General features: G+C 38.2%; 1 protein-coding gene across 1 annotated transcript; it reads left to right on the top strand.

Moving 5' to 3' along the window:
* The first annotated feature begins 28 nt into the window (after positions 1-28).
* On the top strand, positions 29-14,559 carry C1D (C1D nuclear receptor corepressor). Its single transcript, XM_088134282.1, has 5 exons — positions 29-182; positions 4,461-4,609; positions 6,298-6,364; positions 6,827-6,882; positions 14,328-14,559. The coding sequence occupies exons 2-5, from the start codon at positions 4,478-4,480 to the stop codon at positions 14,502-14,504; spliced, it is 432 nt and encodes a 143-aa protein (XP_087990408.1). The 5' UTR covers positions 29-182; positions 4,461-4,477; the 3' UTR covers positions 14,505-14,559.
* The last annotated feature ends 1,497 nt before the right edge of the window (positions 14,560-16,056 follow it).

The following is a 16,056-nucleotide window of genomic DNA, read 5'->3' as shown; positions in this document are numbered from 1 at the left end:
ACCGGCTTCTACCTGGGGGGTGCCTTCCACTACTACTGAGGGACTGACTAGCCGGAGCAAATAGCTCCGCCTGCTCACGTCCCGTCTCTCTCACTCGCCTGCGTCACGTGGGATCCGAGGCCGGTGCGGGTGCGTGGTGCCCTTCTTTCCGCGCCCGGGTCGGAAGCGTTGCAGGAGGCTGGGTAGGTTGAGGGCGGGCGGCGCTCGCCGAGAGTGGTTCTTTCGGCCGCGTTTGTCTTGTCTTCAGAGCGGGGTGCGCGGCCCTGGAGGTTTGGAGCGGCCCTGCCCGGACAGCCTTTTCCAGCTGCGCAAGGGACGGGCGAGCTAAGCAGGCCTTTGAGGGCCAAGTTAAGCCCTGTGGGGTTAGTGCCGGCATCTGCTCCAGCAGCCTGCTTTTGGCAGATGCCTCTGCTGGATAGGCTAAAGAAGGAGCTTGCCTCTCAAAGGCTGCGCCTTAGCTGGAAGTTCTGCTTAGCTGCTCTGGTGATGGGGCCTTTGGGTTATGTCCTTGCATGAGACAGGACGCCTGATTTGGGTCACCTTCTAGCTCCCCCTCCTAGCCCCTGTGTCAGTTTGAAAAAGTGCTAAGGACGTGGGGGGACCTTGGAACAAGCTGGGATATGCCAGCATGAAGTGTAGTGTCGTGGTGTCTCTTTGAGAGACAGAATGGGTAAAACATAAGCACCCCATCCTACATCAGCAGAACTGTTTTCCACTAGAGCAAATCCACTCTCCAACATGGTGCTTTATCCTGTACAGTTGAACTGAAAATAGATGCCAAGGCTGAACTCTGTTTTTCAGTATTGTTCAACAAGGAGAGATTGGATCATGTTTCCCAAATAAAGCTCTGGCTCGGCTCACACGGCAGTCCATGTGATAAGGTGGCTTACCTGGTTTTGGCACAGCAGATTGTGTGAATCTAGTCAGTTGGGTTCATTCAATAAACCATGCTTAATTGGGGCTACCGCATTTGGGTTGCAGAAATCTGGGTGACCAGTAAATGGCACCACAGAGTTAAGAGTTGTCTGCATCTCTTTGTTCTCATTTAGCGATCTTCTGGATCTTTGCAGCTCAAATCTGGTAACCCTAGCTTAAACCATGATTTAAGGTAATATGCGAACCCAGTCTGTTAAGATCTTTTTTTGCGGATTTCAACAAGGGAAAGTTACCAGATCCCAGAATCTATTTGTAGAGAGTTTCTTGCAAAGCCAGATATTTATGCTATTAGTCCTGCTTCATAACTGTATAGAGCCCATGAATTGGTATTTAAAACTATTAATTAGGTGGTATTTTCCTGAATGTCTGCATCATAAAACTTGATATAATTCAAGGAGTTTTAATGGGACATGACATTTCCTTATTTCAATATTGTGTTTTTCTATAACTGGGCTCTTCATATTGCGTGAGCCTAGTTATACAACCTAACCTTTGTAGTTTGTAAACCGTGATTTATGGTATAATGCACATCCAGCCTGTTGTGGCTTATCCAACAGTGATTAAGCATATTATGGCTTAACATGAGGTTTGAACCTAGCCTGTACATTAAATATTTAAGTGAAAGGAAAACAGTACTGTAGGGGTCTTTAAAGTACATTCTTCATGTAGTATAACTCTCAGGAGTTGATGTTTGATGAATAGCAATTTGCAAGGGAAAACAATAAGTGTATTTTAAATGTTGGCGTTACTCAGATTCCTAAAAAACAATAGTTAGGGAATCAGCTAACTCAGAAAACAAAAAGTGAGTATTTTTAAATGTTTGCTCTGTCTCTTGAAAACCAAGAGATTGTTCTGGTCCCCATGCTGTATTCTAATTATTGTAATTGGGTACAGTTTCATGACTTTGAACTATGCTTGGTGGTTGTATTACTTCATGTTCCTTTAATAGTCATGGCACATCTTTTTTGAATTAACAGTAGTAATATAATTTTTCCATTTCTTACTATAGTGCACCACACTCATGGTAGTTTACCTTATTATATGATATCCATTCAATCATTTTCAGGGTGTCACATATATGATTATTTAGGTGGTCAGCCTCCTGCTGCAGCATTGAGCAATTACCCTCCTGGTTCTGGCCTCCATCTTAGTTGGATGTTTTGTTTCTCACAGTGGCCAGTCAGATGCCTCTGGATTGCAAGCAGTAGGGGAAAAGTATCCATCTTCCTCCATTGCTCCCCTCCAATTGGGATTTGGAGGCATAGTGGGAATCATCAAGAGCAATAACCGTTGAGAGATCTGTCCTTCATAATTTTGTCTAATTCCCATTTAAAGTCATCCATATTGGTAGCCAGTCTCATGTCTTGTGTAATGAATTCTATAAGTTGTCAATGCATTGTATAATTTTTCATATATTAAAGAGTCCCAAAGATTTCAGCCTTTTCTGAAGTAGAAGTTTCAAACCAGGGTTTGCTCTAGTTCAGCCTTCCCTGACTTTGTGTTGGAATGCAGGTTTTCTCATTCCTGGCTAGCATGGTCATCTGAACCTTGGTCTTAAAACATGGCCTGGTCTCCATGTGTGTAAGGAATGTGTGCAAGGTGGTACATAATCCTCTCCATTACAGGTAAATTAATTGTGTGTGTATGAAGGCTGAGCTTTGTTGTAGGAACAGGATTTTCCTACATTAGAGGAGTGATATACGTCATGGAGCTCACATTTATCAAATTTCTTTTTGCCATCTTGAGAGAGACCGTCCCTAGTAATATTGCCATATGACCTATTATGACTCTATGGCTTCCATACCCATTCTTTTAAGTAGAAACAAAAGGTTCATCCTGTAAAATTATCCTGCAATATCTTTCATTCCCTTTACTTAGCAGGATTAGTTCCCTCTTGTTTGGATTAATCAGTAAATAGCATCTGATTCAAATGATATGTTTATTCAGCCTAGCTTCCCCATTCTGTATTGTTTCCCTAGTGATTCTCCTTAATTGTCTGTTTGTCTTTTCATTTCTCATAACTGGGAATATTTAGAAACATGTTTTTGTTCAGTGGAATAGTCTTTCAGTTGGTTTGTTGTTTATTACCAATGCTTCTAAGCCACTTCAATTATATGATGCTAAGCAGCTTACAGCATAACATAGAATCCACAAAATACGTTAAGTAAATCAAACTTTATCAATATTATGTAACAACAGTAATAATAAATGCATTAAGTAAATTAAGATTCAGTGAAGCCAAATGCTACAGTAAAAGAAAGTCCAGGAAGAAATCAAATGTCTTCCTATAGATAGAAAGGTCTTTTTGTATAGGTTCTCACTGGCCATAAGGACTTGTGACGCTGAGAGACTGCCATTTTGGGAGAAATCAGCATGAGCTTTGGTGAGATAAAATTTGTTTCATTATATGTGCAAAATACTGTGCTGAGTAACACAAACATTTTGGCACTGGGTGAACTGGGTAACACAGAGTCAGATGTGCATTTGGCAGTTTTTCTGAGCATATTTGATAACTATATTGACTTTCTGATTAACTAGGAGTATATTTCTAGATCTGAAGATATTGTAAAACTACTCTAAACGGTTAATTGACAGAACAATAATTTCTCTATTTCAATTTTTTTTTAATTGCCTTCGTATGACTGCAGCAACTTGCTGGGTTTACATACTGCCTTAAGTCATGATTTGTTTTAATTCTTTTTTTTTAATAAGTCACATCACATTAGATCATGAAACATGGTTTACCATTCACCATTCATACATTGCATAGAGCTTTAATACAAAGTGTTTAGTTTTGGTTGAATATTGAAGGTAGGAAAGAGGAATACTGATCATCCAGGCTACCATCATGAATGACTATTGTTGAGCAGATGGAGATGGGGCAGAGCAAGTAGCCTTTATTTTTAGTAAGGAATTTTTTGTTAGGATTTGAACATAATGGGCCTGTATGGTCCTGAGTATTGTCTTTTATGAAACAGTGATGGTACCTTTTCCGTATGTTGCTATTTTTGCATCATATTAGTACTATCAGATTTTATATTAAAGGAGTATTTCCTATGCCAGAATTGGTGTTCTGCTCTATAGAAAGTTGTGTTTTGTGTGGTGTGTAGCCATATAACTGAGTCTTCCATTTGATGTTAATCTCAAATGTTACCAGACCTACTGCATTTAAGAGGCATGGCCATGCTGCCTAGATTGCATTTGAACCTGGCAATTGAACAAGTTTGTTATGAAAGTTGTTGATACTACTACCCTTCTTTGAAGGGTCAAAAACTTATGTATCTTTGATTTACATCCTACAAGTTAAGGGCAATGTTAACCTTAATATCTTGTAAACCTGCTTTGCTACTGCATGAACAGTACAGCTGGTATTTTACATTGCGCTGATCCATACTGTTTCCATGTTTATTGTTTAACATGTGGGAATCCAGACAGTTGTGACTTATTCAGTAGGTAAATCATGATTTGGCACCGTTTGTGAACAACCTTTGTTTTCATATTTATTTCTTGGTATTTGTGTGTAGTGAGTATCATATTGGAAATGGATCTTGCTGAAGAAGACTACCCCACAGAGATTCATGATTACCTTTCAGCCTTTAAAACGTCTGTTGGCTCAGTAGATGCAGTGTTGAAGACAATGATGTCTATATCCAGAAGTGAGCTCCTCCAGAAGGTAAGAGGAAGATGAGAGCAAGAAACCTTTTACTGCTGTTTAATTTTTGCTTGTTCCCTTGGTGAGGCTCGGTCTGGAGAGATACTTTATAAATCAGCCTTCTCCAGTTTGACAGTCTCCACATATGCATATTTGTTTGATTATGATTCTTACAATTCTTTGTTATCTATGCTGATTAGGAATTATGGGAGCTGTAGAACAATGTATCTGGATGGTGCCAGTTTAGAATGGCAGTTGCAGAGATGACTATATAATAACATATAAGAAGAATAAATAGAAATTACAGGACTCAGTGCTTTTCAGCACTGAGTGGCTTGTGCACAGCAATTAAAAAGCAAAATATGCTGCATATTTTTCTTGCCTCTAGAAGTGAGTTCTAGAATGGAAAGAGCAAAAATGTTTAATCTAGATGGATATGTCTTATGGATTACGGAAAGTTTTTTTTTTTTAAGATGTAAAGGAATATATAAGGCATTCTTTGTTCCCTCTTTTAACCTGCAGCAACAGCACAAGACGCTGCCTGAGCTCTTTGTACAAGTACCTGTGTACATCCAATTTGTAGTTTCTTTGGGGCAAAATAAGAACTCATATATCAGGAAATTTCACTCCTGAAATCTTCAGCCTTTCAGTCAAAAATAAATTACGAGTACAACAGCTTTACAATACAGCCCTTTGACAGGATCCCTGTTCAAACTTGTAGGCTGTGTTTTTGGAAGTCCTAGAGGAACAAAATGATAGATTGGCATTGGCAGCCAAAACTGTTTTTACCTTTTAATATGCAGCCATGATATTTTAGAATCATGAATTGTGCAAAAAATGACAAGTAGCAGGTGTCTAGAGCAGGCTTTCCCAACTGGTGCCCACCAGAGGTTCTTGACTTCATTCCCATAGTCCCTTAGCTGGCTGGTGGGCTATGGGGGCTCATGTCCAGCAAAACTGGAAGGCATTGGAGGAGAGAAAGCAGCTCTAAAGTTCAAACAGGCAGTGGTACTCCCTTTTTTCCAGAAACAGCACATACTCTGTTTTAGCTGAGAACTAGGGCAGCATCATGGATAAAAGACTAAGTTACAGATTGAGAATCCCTGTTTGAAGCTTTTTCAAAGACTTGTGAACTTATTAGTTGGGCATAGGTGAATGAATGTCTTGTTCTGCAATATAGAAGATAGTAACGTAGGCCTACCATAGCCAGGTATTATAAACATTACTGCAAGACATGCAAAATGTATTTCACATTGCAGACTTTTAGAACCACTCTATGGAGTCCAAGTGGACTCCAGTGAGTATATGTATTTCCATTTAATTTTAGAGCTGGTATTTCTTAAGCTTTTTCATATACTGAGGATTTTTTTTTTTGAATTTTGAATAGCTATGTTTACATTTGTATAGGATACAGGATATTTTAATAGGCATCTCAAAGTCAAGACCCCACTTGCTCCCCTAACTAGATGTTAAATTCTGTTCATACCTTATTTTCTTAGTTCTGTTTGAAAGTATGATGTCAGAAACAAAAAGGTGAAATTAAAAGTGTTATAGCTGACTTTTCCCTGCAAAGTGCTGTTGTCTACCTAACTTCAGGTTGTGGGGAATGGCACTGACTGTGATTTTCATCAGCGCCAAGGCTATGATATAATCTGGTGACTCACGTATAATAAAACGTTATGAAGATTATTTTATCTTTCTGGTTTTAGCTAGATCCTCTTGAACAAGCAAAATTAGATTTGGTCTCTGCTTACACATTGAATTCAATGTTTTGGGGTAAGTATGCAGAATAAGAAATGTATACTGGCATAAAGATGAATCTGCATCTAATGGCATATTTAAACATGAATGGTCTTTAATTCTCATATGTGTTTTAGTTTTTTCCCCCTTTTCCTTATATTTATATTATTGTTGTGATATTTATGTTATGATTATTTTATGAGTTTTACTGGAATGTCAGCTGCCTGGAATCTCTGAAACTGAGTGAGATGTTAGCAAAAATAAGTAAGCAAGCAAATTATTTCTTGTGTAGCTCCCTGCACTTATACCTGCACTTAGTTTTGTAATAACAAAAGATACTCTTTTCCCAAGTTTTAAACATTTTACATTTTGATTGTTAAGGATTTGGCAAAGGACTTTTCTAATCACACAGCTTATGTGTTCCTGTATTTTAAATGCATAGTGAAGAATATGTTTTGCAGTTTTTTAATTAATTCTGGTAACAAATTCATTTTGCAGTGTATCTTGCTACACAAGGAATAAATCCAAAGGAGCATCCAGTCAAACAAGAATTGGTAAGTTTCTTATATTCACTACCATGCAAAATTCTCCCCATGTTGGGAAAATGGTTTGCACAAATTTTGTGAAGTCTGAACAAAAATTATCGAGTTGAATATTGATTATTGCACACTGCAAATGCAGTTTTCAGTCTGCTTTCCCATGAAGCATATAATTGTCAGTGTAAGAGAACATTGCAGTACAGCGCTCTCATATTGTTTCATGAAGGGGGTGATATTGTAAACAGTTGTGTTTTGGCTTAACTGTCAGTCTGTGTTTTGACAGAAAGAATGTGAAGATGACAGAGCAGCATTGGAGGGCAACAAACCTGTGTCTCAGCTAGTGTGACCCTTCCATATAGATGGTGGAGAACAGAGGGGTACTATGAATTGCTTCACTTCTACTGCAAGTGGGGAATCACAGTTTTTGTTGTTTGAGGAATCACATTGTTGCAAATGATCCTGTATGAAACAACAAGCTCATCCTTCAGCAACAAGAAAAGAGGCTTTTTGCTGATGTATTAGCTTTATTTGTAGGATGTATTTCTTTGTTTTTAATGTGGAGAAGCTACACTGTTTCTCCAGTATCTTGAATTGGTACCATCTGTCTTTCCTGGATCTTTGCATTCAGAAATCATCTGTATATGTAGGGCTGACATCAGAGAGCCTCTTCACTTCTTCTGTCATAGATTTGATCATAAAAATGTTCAGTGATGTGGGCACCAGTCAGTACTATTTGTTAAAAGTTCTGTTGTAGAAGTGTTGGAATGCCTTTTAAGAAATAGATGGAATTCCGATAAGTGCTGTAGGTTGATTCCGTGATTAAATATGAACATTTACACTCAAGGGCCAAACATGAAAAGTAGTAAGAAACATTTATCCTGCAGTTCCGCACCTTCGTGAGTGTAGGAGTTGACCAGTGTACAACTTTTGTTGTTAACTTTGGGAATTTGGTAAATTTTGCAATAGTGTCTAGGCAGAAGTTGGAGCTAATGGCCAACAGTATCTTTTACTGGTAGGTTTTAGGTGTGTGATGTAGGATACAAGTATCACTATCTGATCGCACCATATCTTTAACTAAAATGCTTTTACTTTCAGCTGTTATTTTGAGCAGGTCCCAAGCCATTACCATGCAGAGGTTTACTGGAAAGTAAATGCTTTGTATTGAATCTAGTAGATGTCTCAGTAGAAAGTCCTTGTGCAAACTGAAGTGTCTGTTTTTTTGCTGAACGTCAAGTTCAGCAATATTTCTCTATGCCATATAGTATGGTACCTCGGGTCACGAACTTAATTCGTTCCGCGACTCTGGTCGCAACCCGAATTGGTCACGTCCCGAATCAAATTTTCCCATAAGGTTCAATGTCATTACGGTTAATCCGTTCTGAACCATATGTATTTTTTTTTTTAAACCACAAAAATATGAAACAAAATACAGTACAGTGCAGTACGAAGAGAGAGAACGCTAACCTTGCTCGAGGCGACTTCTGGCGTGGAGGACAGGAAGGCGGGTGGGGAGGCGGTTATTGCTTGGAGGGAGAGTCCCCCCTCCCTACAGGAAGCCACGACCACGTGTCATGGCAGGGAAAATGGCCGCGGATCCTGTTCGTCACCCGATGCGGAGTTCGCGGACGGAAGCAAAATTTTGCAAATGGTTCTGTTCGTGACCTGAATTGGTCGTGAACAGAAGCGTTCGTGACTTGAGGTACCACTGTATTTTTTTCTTGGATGGCTCCCCCACTTATTCCCATTTCTGGATCTGCTTTTTAGGGAGGGTAAGTTTGGGGAGAGAACTTAAATGAGAAGGGGAGATCAATGCAATTTGAAATAGTAGAAATATTTTCTATTGAAACAGACTACTCTCTCTGGGCTGTAAACATATTGAGGGCCTCTAGATGGCAGCAAAACATAGAGGTTTCAGTATTTCTTTGTTGCCCTCTAGTGGTTGTTCATACTTTTGCAGACCAGATATGGTAGCCATGAGACAAAGCTGCCATTGGATCTAACCTGTTCTTCATCCCATTTGCTTACCTTGTGAAACCTTATCAAGGCATAGCTTTTACTCAAAATAATATTGTCTGTTTCAAAGTAGAAGTTTTGATCTTAGTTGAATTCTCAAATAAGATTATCCTTTCCTTCTTTTTCTTTCTTTTTTAAATAGTTTGAATTTTGTGCCAACCGGCTCTTTCCTTACAGAATGGAAAAATGTTACGTGTCTAATAATTATTTATAACTTCCAGTACAGTATGTTTTCCTATAAATACTTGGACTTGTGTTAATCTCTAAGGCTACCTTTTCTTACTCCTGCCTGACTTTAAAAGTATCATGTGTTTGATTTACTAGCAAAGACGGGAAAGATTCCCCCTCCCCTTTTCCAATCCCTCCATTAATTCATTTTCTCAGCAGTAAAGAATCCAGTTCAGCAACAAAGCTAAAAGCTTTTTTGGCACCAGTTATATGTGTTCTGTCCAGTAATTCTGCATTAGTGACATATTTACTGCCTATAATAAATCTTTTAGGTTTGTCTTATAATCCATTTAGAAGCATGAGTAGAGTATATAAGGCTGGATATCTTAGAAATTCTGCTGACTTGAAGAAACAGATCAAATGATTTAGCTTGGCAGATAGAAAAACTACAGATCAAATCTACAGTTGGCTACCAGAATTGTTGTGTTCTATATATTACACATATACAGATATGCAGTATTGTTAATACAATAAAACTGTAACTACAAATGCAAGTAATAAATAAAGCTAATTACAAAATAAAATTCATAGGGAAATGTAAGTATATACATATAAACATATTGGTTCATGGCAGTGTGTTGCTGTTTTAAAGCAATTTTTTTTTTTTTGTTCAAGATTGACTGGAACCAAATTGCCACTCAATTTTTTAACTCCTTCCCAGACCACGTCAGTATGAAAAGTATGTCATGCAAGTAAATATACAGTACAGTAAATATACTGAATGTCGAAAAGCTCAATCAGTGTTATATTCTTTTTGCTGATTTTTTGAACTTCTCAAGAGAAAAGCAGTTATTCTTCAGCTTTTCTAATTTCTTATAGACTTTGTAAAATGTGTACTGTGAAATGCGTATTATTTTCTTCTGATGGTCAGTTTGATGTCCTTTTCTTGCATCTAGAAGGCCAATCAGGTGCTGTTTTTCCTTTGCCATTACCCTAATACTGAGAACTGACTTTTCATGTGCCTGGAGAGAAAGTATCTTTTCAGTGAAATATTTATTTCAGGCTGCCTGAGAATTCATTCTGCATATCATTTTTTACTGGTTCTTTTTATGCATATTGACCTGGTTGGTATATAATGCTAAGGCATGATTTAGTGCCTTGTGTACAAGTCTGTGCAAGCCTGAGAAAAGTCTTGATTTGTGCTCCCCTTTGCAACAAGAAAGAAGACTTATCCAGGTTTGTTATTTACATATGGACCAGAAACCATGCTATAAAACAAACTCTGATTTGTTCAAACAGCCCATGGTTTAAGCCAAACAGTTTGTGATCTGGCTAGATGAGGGGTGGAAAAGGAATGGGTAGGGTACAAGGCCCAGGGGTTTGGTCAGGCTCAGAGGCTTATCTACATAATAGTAAATTATGATTTAGGATTAAGTGCAGTCACTAACATATTGGCTGGGTTTGCATGTTGTACTAGGCCACAGTTTGTTGAATAAGATACAATGGCTGGATTCACACAGTGCTCCAACCTAATCCAAAATAAATCATATTATGCCTTAGTGAGAAAAATGAAATCAGCTTTAGACTTGCCATCTCTTCTGATTAATGGCTTCCACAATCTTGGAGGGCATTACACAGTGTAGACTTCCAACCTTTTTTCTGAAATATGATCAAATCATTAATGTAATCTAGTGCCTATGTATACCCCCAATTTGAGATAACTTATTTGAAAGATCAGTGCTCGTTTGCTGCCCAAAATGGAGTGCAAATTGTTTTTCTTACTGTTCCCTCCTGAACCAGGATCCATCCTTTAAAAAGTGTTACAGGTAGTCCTCACTTAGCGACCCCAATTGTGACTGGCAACTCAGTCATTAAATGAAGCAGTTGCTAAGTGAAACTGATTGTGCTTATGATCTCACTTCAGCATTCCTTTGCTTTATAAACCTACGAAGGTCATAAATGAAAGGATTGGTCGCAAAGTTACTTTTTCATTACCATCGTAACTCAATGGTCACTAAACGAGATAGTTGCTAAATGAGGACTACCTGTGTTGCATGACTGACAAACATTCCTGCCTTATTCTGTTCCTCACTTGCAGCGCTGCCTTGAAATAACAAAGGTTGCAGCCTGAATATGACTATATATGTAATATACATCAACAACAGCAACAAATCTTTCTATCAAATACCACTTTGCATGAAATAAAGGGTTGTTTTCAGCGCTATATAATGTGCAATCTTTGTCAGTAGATACTTTGGTTGGAAGGTACAAACATAAGATTCTTTGTTAATGTGTCATTTAAATGACAATTGAAATAGAATTCAGACAGATTTGGTTGAGTTCTGAAATCTTTATTTAGGTGATCTTAATGTTAAAAGTTGTATTAAAAAGTGTGCATTTATAAGCAATTTTGTCAAAATTAATTTGCAAATTTTCTACAAAAGGCAGTTGTACTAAGATTTTGGTAACAGGCAAATTTAAAATAATAAAGCAGTTGGTTATGTTGAGTGCCCTAACTTTAGTGTCCAATTGAATGGAAATCACTTAATTTTCCAGGGAGAGTTGCAACAATTGGGTAATTACATTTAGCAATCTTCAAATGCCCTAAAAAGGCAACTGTCATTAATCAGTTGGTTTACCTTTTACCTTGTGTGTGTGTGGGGGGGGTGTGTGTGATGGTGGGGAGGTTAGTAGAAGCTGTAGCTTTTAATTTGGTATTAAAACATCTTAAAAGATTTACAGAAATGGGGAATTCCTCTGTTATGGGGATGAATGTTGGTGACTTGGTTCAAAGACTTAAGATTATGGGTTAATTTAAACATCATTCCTTTGCCAGAAAGGTTCCCAAACTAGCTTACTGATGATTCAAAAGAGTCCCTGCTCTGAATCTAAAAAGGGAGGAAAAGGGAGGAAAAACTGATAGGGAAGGGAGGGGAAAGCAAGGCTATTCAGGTAGCAGTTTTTAATTTTATATTGTGATAACCAGGTATAATACAACTGGAAGTTATTGGTCATCTTTTCACAGGTAGCTAGAAAGGAGGAAAAGGAGCCAGAAATTCTGTTTGTTTGTTTTTTTACTTGAGCTAGTGGTGCAGTTCTACTTCCTATCACACTCTCTTATATCCTGACAGAATTATTGAGACAAAGGAGAGTAGAAAGTTGCAGTATGAATTAAATAAAATGTTGGCCCTGCTGTTCTTATGGAGGGAAAATCTCCCATTTCTTTTCTAACTCCAAAAATAATCCTTTTCAGAGATGCTGAGGGTTACCTCAGAAGCCTGGCCTTGGGGCAGAAGTGATGCTGAGAGCATGGGGAAATTAACGGAGGCCAAAACGGAGGTCAAAACTGTTTTCCTATTCAGTAGATGACTGCTTAGACTAGACATATAGCTGCCAAAAGAAGCAGAGTTCTCTTGGATTTACTAAGGCTTTGTCTGGACCACACTGCTTCATATTGCACCCAGCAGCTTACCTAAGTGATTGCTTCTCCTGGTACCTCCATCACAAGACCCTTAGCAACACTTCAGCCACGTTAGCATGTCATCAGAAGAGCCACGTTGGCTCGCCAAAGACACATTCTAATTCTGGAGTGGCCGTTCAAATGCTAAAGGGAGGCTTGCAAGCAGGACGGGAATGCAAGAACACCTCCTACACATGTTGCCAGCAATTATTCAGAGACATAGTGGAGCATTACGTAGTTTTTCCCATGGCAAGGAGCCATTGATCAGCTAATTGATTGATTATTTCAATGTCATTCTTAGCAGCCCTGTTGATAGACCTGCTCCAGGATGATCTGTCCCCAACCTGGCCCTTCAGGGCTCCCAGGGGTATATCCAACACCATTGTAATTAAGCCCATCCACCTTGCTGTTGTCCTCTTATCTTTCCTGCCGTCTTTCCTTTTCAATGCTGGTATTATCTTCACTACATCTTTTGCAGATTCTACATGTTAAGAAAGTACTGTGTATAGTACTTCCTTTTATCTGACCTGAATTTCCCATTATTTATTAAATGGTTTTGATTTGTAGTGTTAAGACAAGAAGGGGGGAAAAATAAAAATAAACCTCAATGATTTGCTCCAGGTATAATGTTTACCCTCTACTCTTACTTTTTTCCCTAAGCTAAGAAGCCCTACTTTAACCTTTTATCTTAGGACGGTTGCTCCAGTCCCCTGATCGCGGTGGCTTTGTATATCTTTTCCAGCAATACAATATCTTTTTTCAGTATACAGATGCTAAGTGTAATTGCATAATAGATTTGGAGCAGGCGCTTTTAGCAATTTTACTTCAGATCTGCAACATTGTTTGCTTTTTAACAGGTGCTCAGTAGATTGATATTCTCTTCAAGCACTCTGTGACCCCCAAATCCATTTCTTTCTCAGTCATCTAGGTATATATAATTAGGATTATTCAGCCCAATGTATATCACTTTACACTATCTTGTGGTGAAGTGATTTAGTTTTGTGTGTGTGTGTGTTGTTTCCTCCAGTTTGGAGATAACATTTTAATGTTCTATACTGTCTCACCTTCTTTTAAGCGGTCTAAGTGATTTGGGGTCAGCATTCTCTTGGAATCATGAAGAGCTGAAGATACAAAACTTTGACTCTATTCCATAGTGAAATATATGAGAACTTTACACAAACTACACTTTATTAGAATTAAAATTAAACCTCTTCTTTGCAATTGGGAATAATTGATACTTGCACACGAGATTTAATTGCAATTCCCAATTGCAATTGGGAATAATTGATACTTGCACACGAGATTTAATTGATACTTGCTTAGGTTACAACAATTTGTTTTAGTTGGTAGTTCTTGGTTCATAAAACCCACCCCATCTGTTTTTTTGTTCGTTTTGGCCAACTCCAGTTGGAGGAAACACTTAAGCTCTGACAAATGGTGTTTCTATGGTGTAATATTAGCAGCAACATTTGAGATTTGGGTGACCTGAAAGAGAGTAGCTCAGTAACACGGAGACTTCTCAGGTGGCACTGCCTAGGAGATTGCTATATGGGCTGTGGATGTGGGATCATCCAGAGAGTTGTTCTCTCGTGCAACGAATGACTTCTCCAAGAAAAGGGCATCTTACGTGGATTTTGTATTTATCCCTGATATTACTTGCTCAATATCTGAAAGTCTCCACTGTATTTTGAAATACTGCATGGATGTCTCAATAACTTCACTGATTACCTTTTTTTTTTCAGCTGACTTGAGTTTGAAAATATTTTTGCTCTTTTTGGTATGATAGGAAATGTGTTTTTTATATTTTCATGTGTTTCAGGAGAGAATAAGAACATACATGAACAGAGTGAAAGAAATAGAAGAGAAGAAAAAAGCTGCCAAGCTGGATAAAGGGGCAGCATCAAGATTTCTACGGAATGCACTGTATGAACCAAAAGCTCAAAGCAAATCTGCAAAAAAAAGTCCCATTCCAGCCAAAAAGAAAAAAACCCACTAGCACAGTGTTTCTCAACCTTGGCAACTTTAAGATGAGTGGACTTCAACTCCCAGAATTCCCATGGCTGGCTGGGGAATTCTGGGAGTTGAAGTCCACTCATCTTAAAGTTGCCAAGGTTGAGAAACACTGCACTAGCATCTTCCTCTTTGATAGGAATTAGTATAGGATTATTTTAATAGAATTTATATATATAATAAAAATGAATTTGATATTATATTTGTATTTTTTCCTCCTGTAATTTAAAAAAAAAAAATCTTGATGCCTATTCTGATTTACAATAGAAATGATGGATCCCCAGAAAAATATATTCAGAAAATGACTGTATCCTGGTAAAATAGCATTGTTTAATTTTAAATCTCAGTTATTTCACAGAAATGTCACCAAAAACTCTCTCCCAGTCCACCCATATCTGTGCTTCGGGCATTTTACAAAATAAAATCAACCCAGTATTCTGTAAATATTTCACATGGTTAATTTTTCCACCTTGGATCTGAAAAGAACATGGTACATACATAATGCAAGCCAGTGTGGTACAGTTCTTCAAATGTTAGACTAGCACAGGGAAGTCCACCTTCAACTGTGGAAGCTCATTGAGTGACTTTGGGTTGATCACGATGTCAACCCATTCATTGATTCATGAGATTTAAGGCTGCCCGACTCCAGAGCAACTCTAACTCATAGGGTGGTTATGGTGGAAAATTAGATGAGGGAGTGATATGCACGCTGTCTTGCTTGAAGAAAAGTCAAGATATAAATCTGATGAATTAAAGAGGTACGTTAAGAGGAAATGCATCAGTGCATGCAGACTGCTTGTCAGTGTTTAAACACATCACTTACTTGGCAGGAGATGTTGGAAGGATGTTCTGTAGGAGAAACTAATTTACTGTAATGTATAAACAGCTGTATTTACCAGTTTCATTCAAATAGTCTAATGGGAGGAAGGTTTTATTAATTCTGTTTCTCTGCTGTTCTAGATGAATTGGGTGGCTGTTCTTTCAGTATTATTGGATTCTGCCTTTCCTCCTTTGCCTAGATGTCAGTTAAATCATATCCCCCCATCATCAAACAAACCAGGTTGTCAGAGCTGCTTGCTTTTTCTTTTTCTTTTTTTCTTTTTCTTTTTTAAAATGATCGTACAATATAACCAACGTCTGCTACTTTTTATCTCTGTTTACATTGGTGGGTAATTGTAATGCAGGAGTTCTTAGTAACAATGCATATGAATACCAGAGTACATGTCAACATACTCACCAGATACCCTAATCACTTCCCAGCATCACAACTTCTCATAAGATTCCAGCAGTTGGAATGTCTGGAGGATGTCTAGGCCATCACAATAACTATACAGTGGGGCTTGGGACTAGAGAATTATGACATAATGCTGTATAGAAGGATGCGATAACTTATTTTAAGAAGAAAAGTATTGTCAATGTTCATCTGTAAGTAAATGCAAACTGCAACATACGTGGAATACCTCAGATTTAGTTTAAAATAAGGGAAATGGGGAACTTCTCAGAGGGCCATTGGTGTAAGGCAGATTCAGATCTCCTGG

Source organism: Python bivittatus, unplaced genomic scaffold (assembly GCF_059951505.1).
Source record: "Python bivittatus isolate LINGU-HERP-01145 unplaced genomic scaffold, Pbiv_v1 ctg000020_np1212, whole genome shotgun sequence".
In the NCBI taxonomy this organism is placed as follows: domain Eukaryota; kingdom Metazoa; phylum Chordata; class Lepidosauria; order Squamata; family Pythonidae; genus Python; species Python bivittatus.
The sequence above is the reverse complement of the archived record's forward strand: the minus strand, read 5'-3'. Positions and strand labels throughout refer to the sequence as shown.

Bases quoted from the DNA above. Each gene is read 5' to 3' on its own strand.
- C1D (XM_088134282.1), top strand. From the start codon at position 4,478: ATGGATCTTGCTGAAGAAGACTACCCCACAGAGATTCATGATTACCTT. The intron at 4,610-6,297 runs GTAAGAGGAAGA...TTCTGGTTTTAG, and splicing joins GAAGTGAGCTCCTCCAGAAG to CTAGATCCTCTTGAACAAGC. The intron at 6,365-6,826 runs GTAAGTATGCAG...TTCATTTTGCAG, and splicing joins ATTGAATTCAATGTTTTGGG to TGTATCTTGCTACACAAGGA.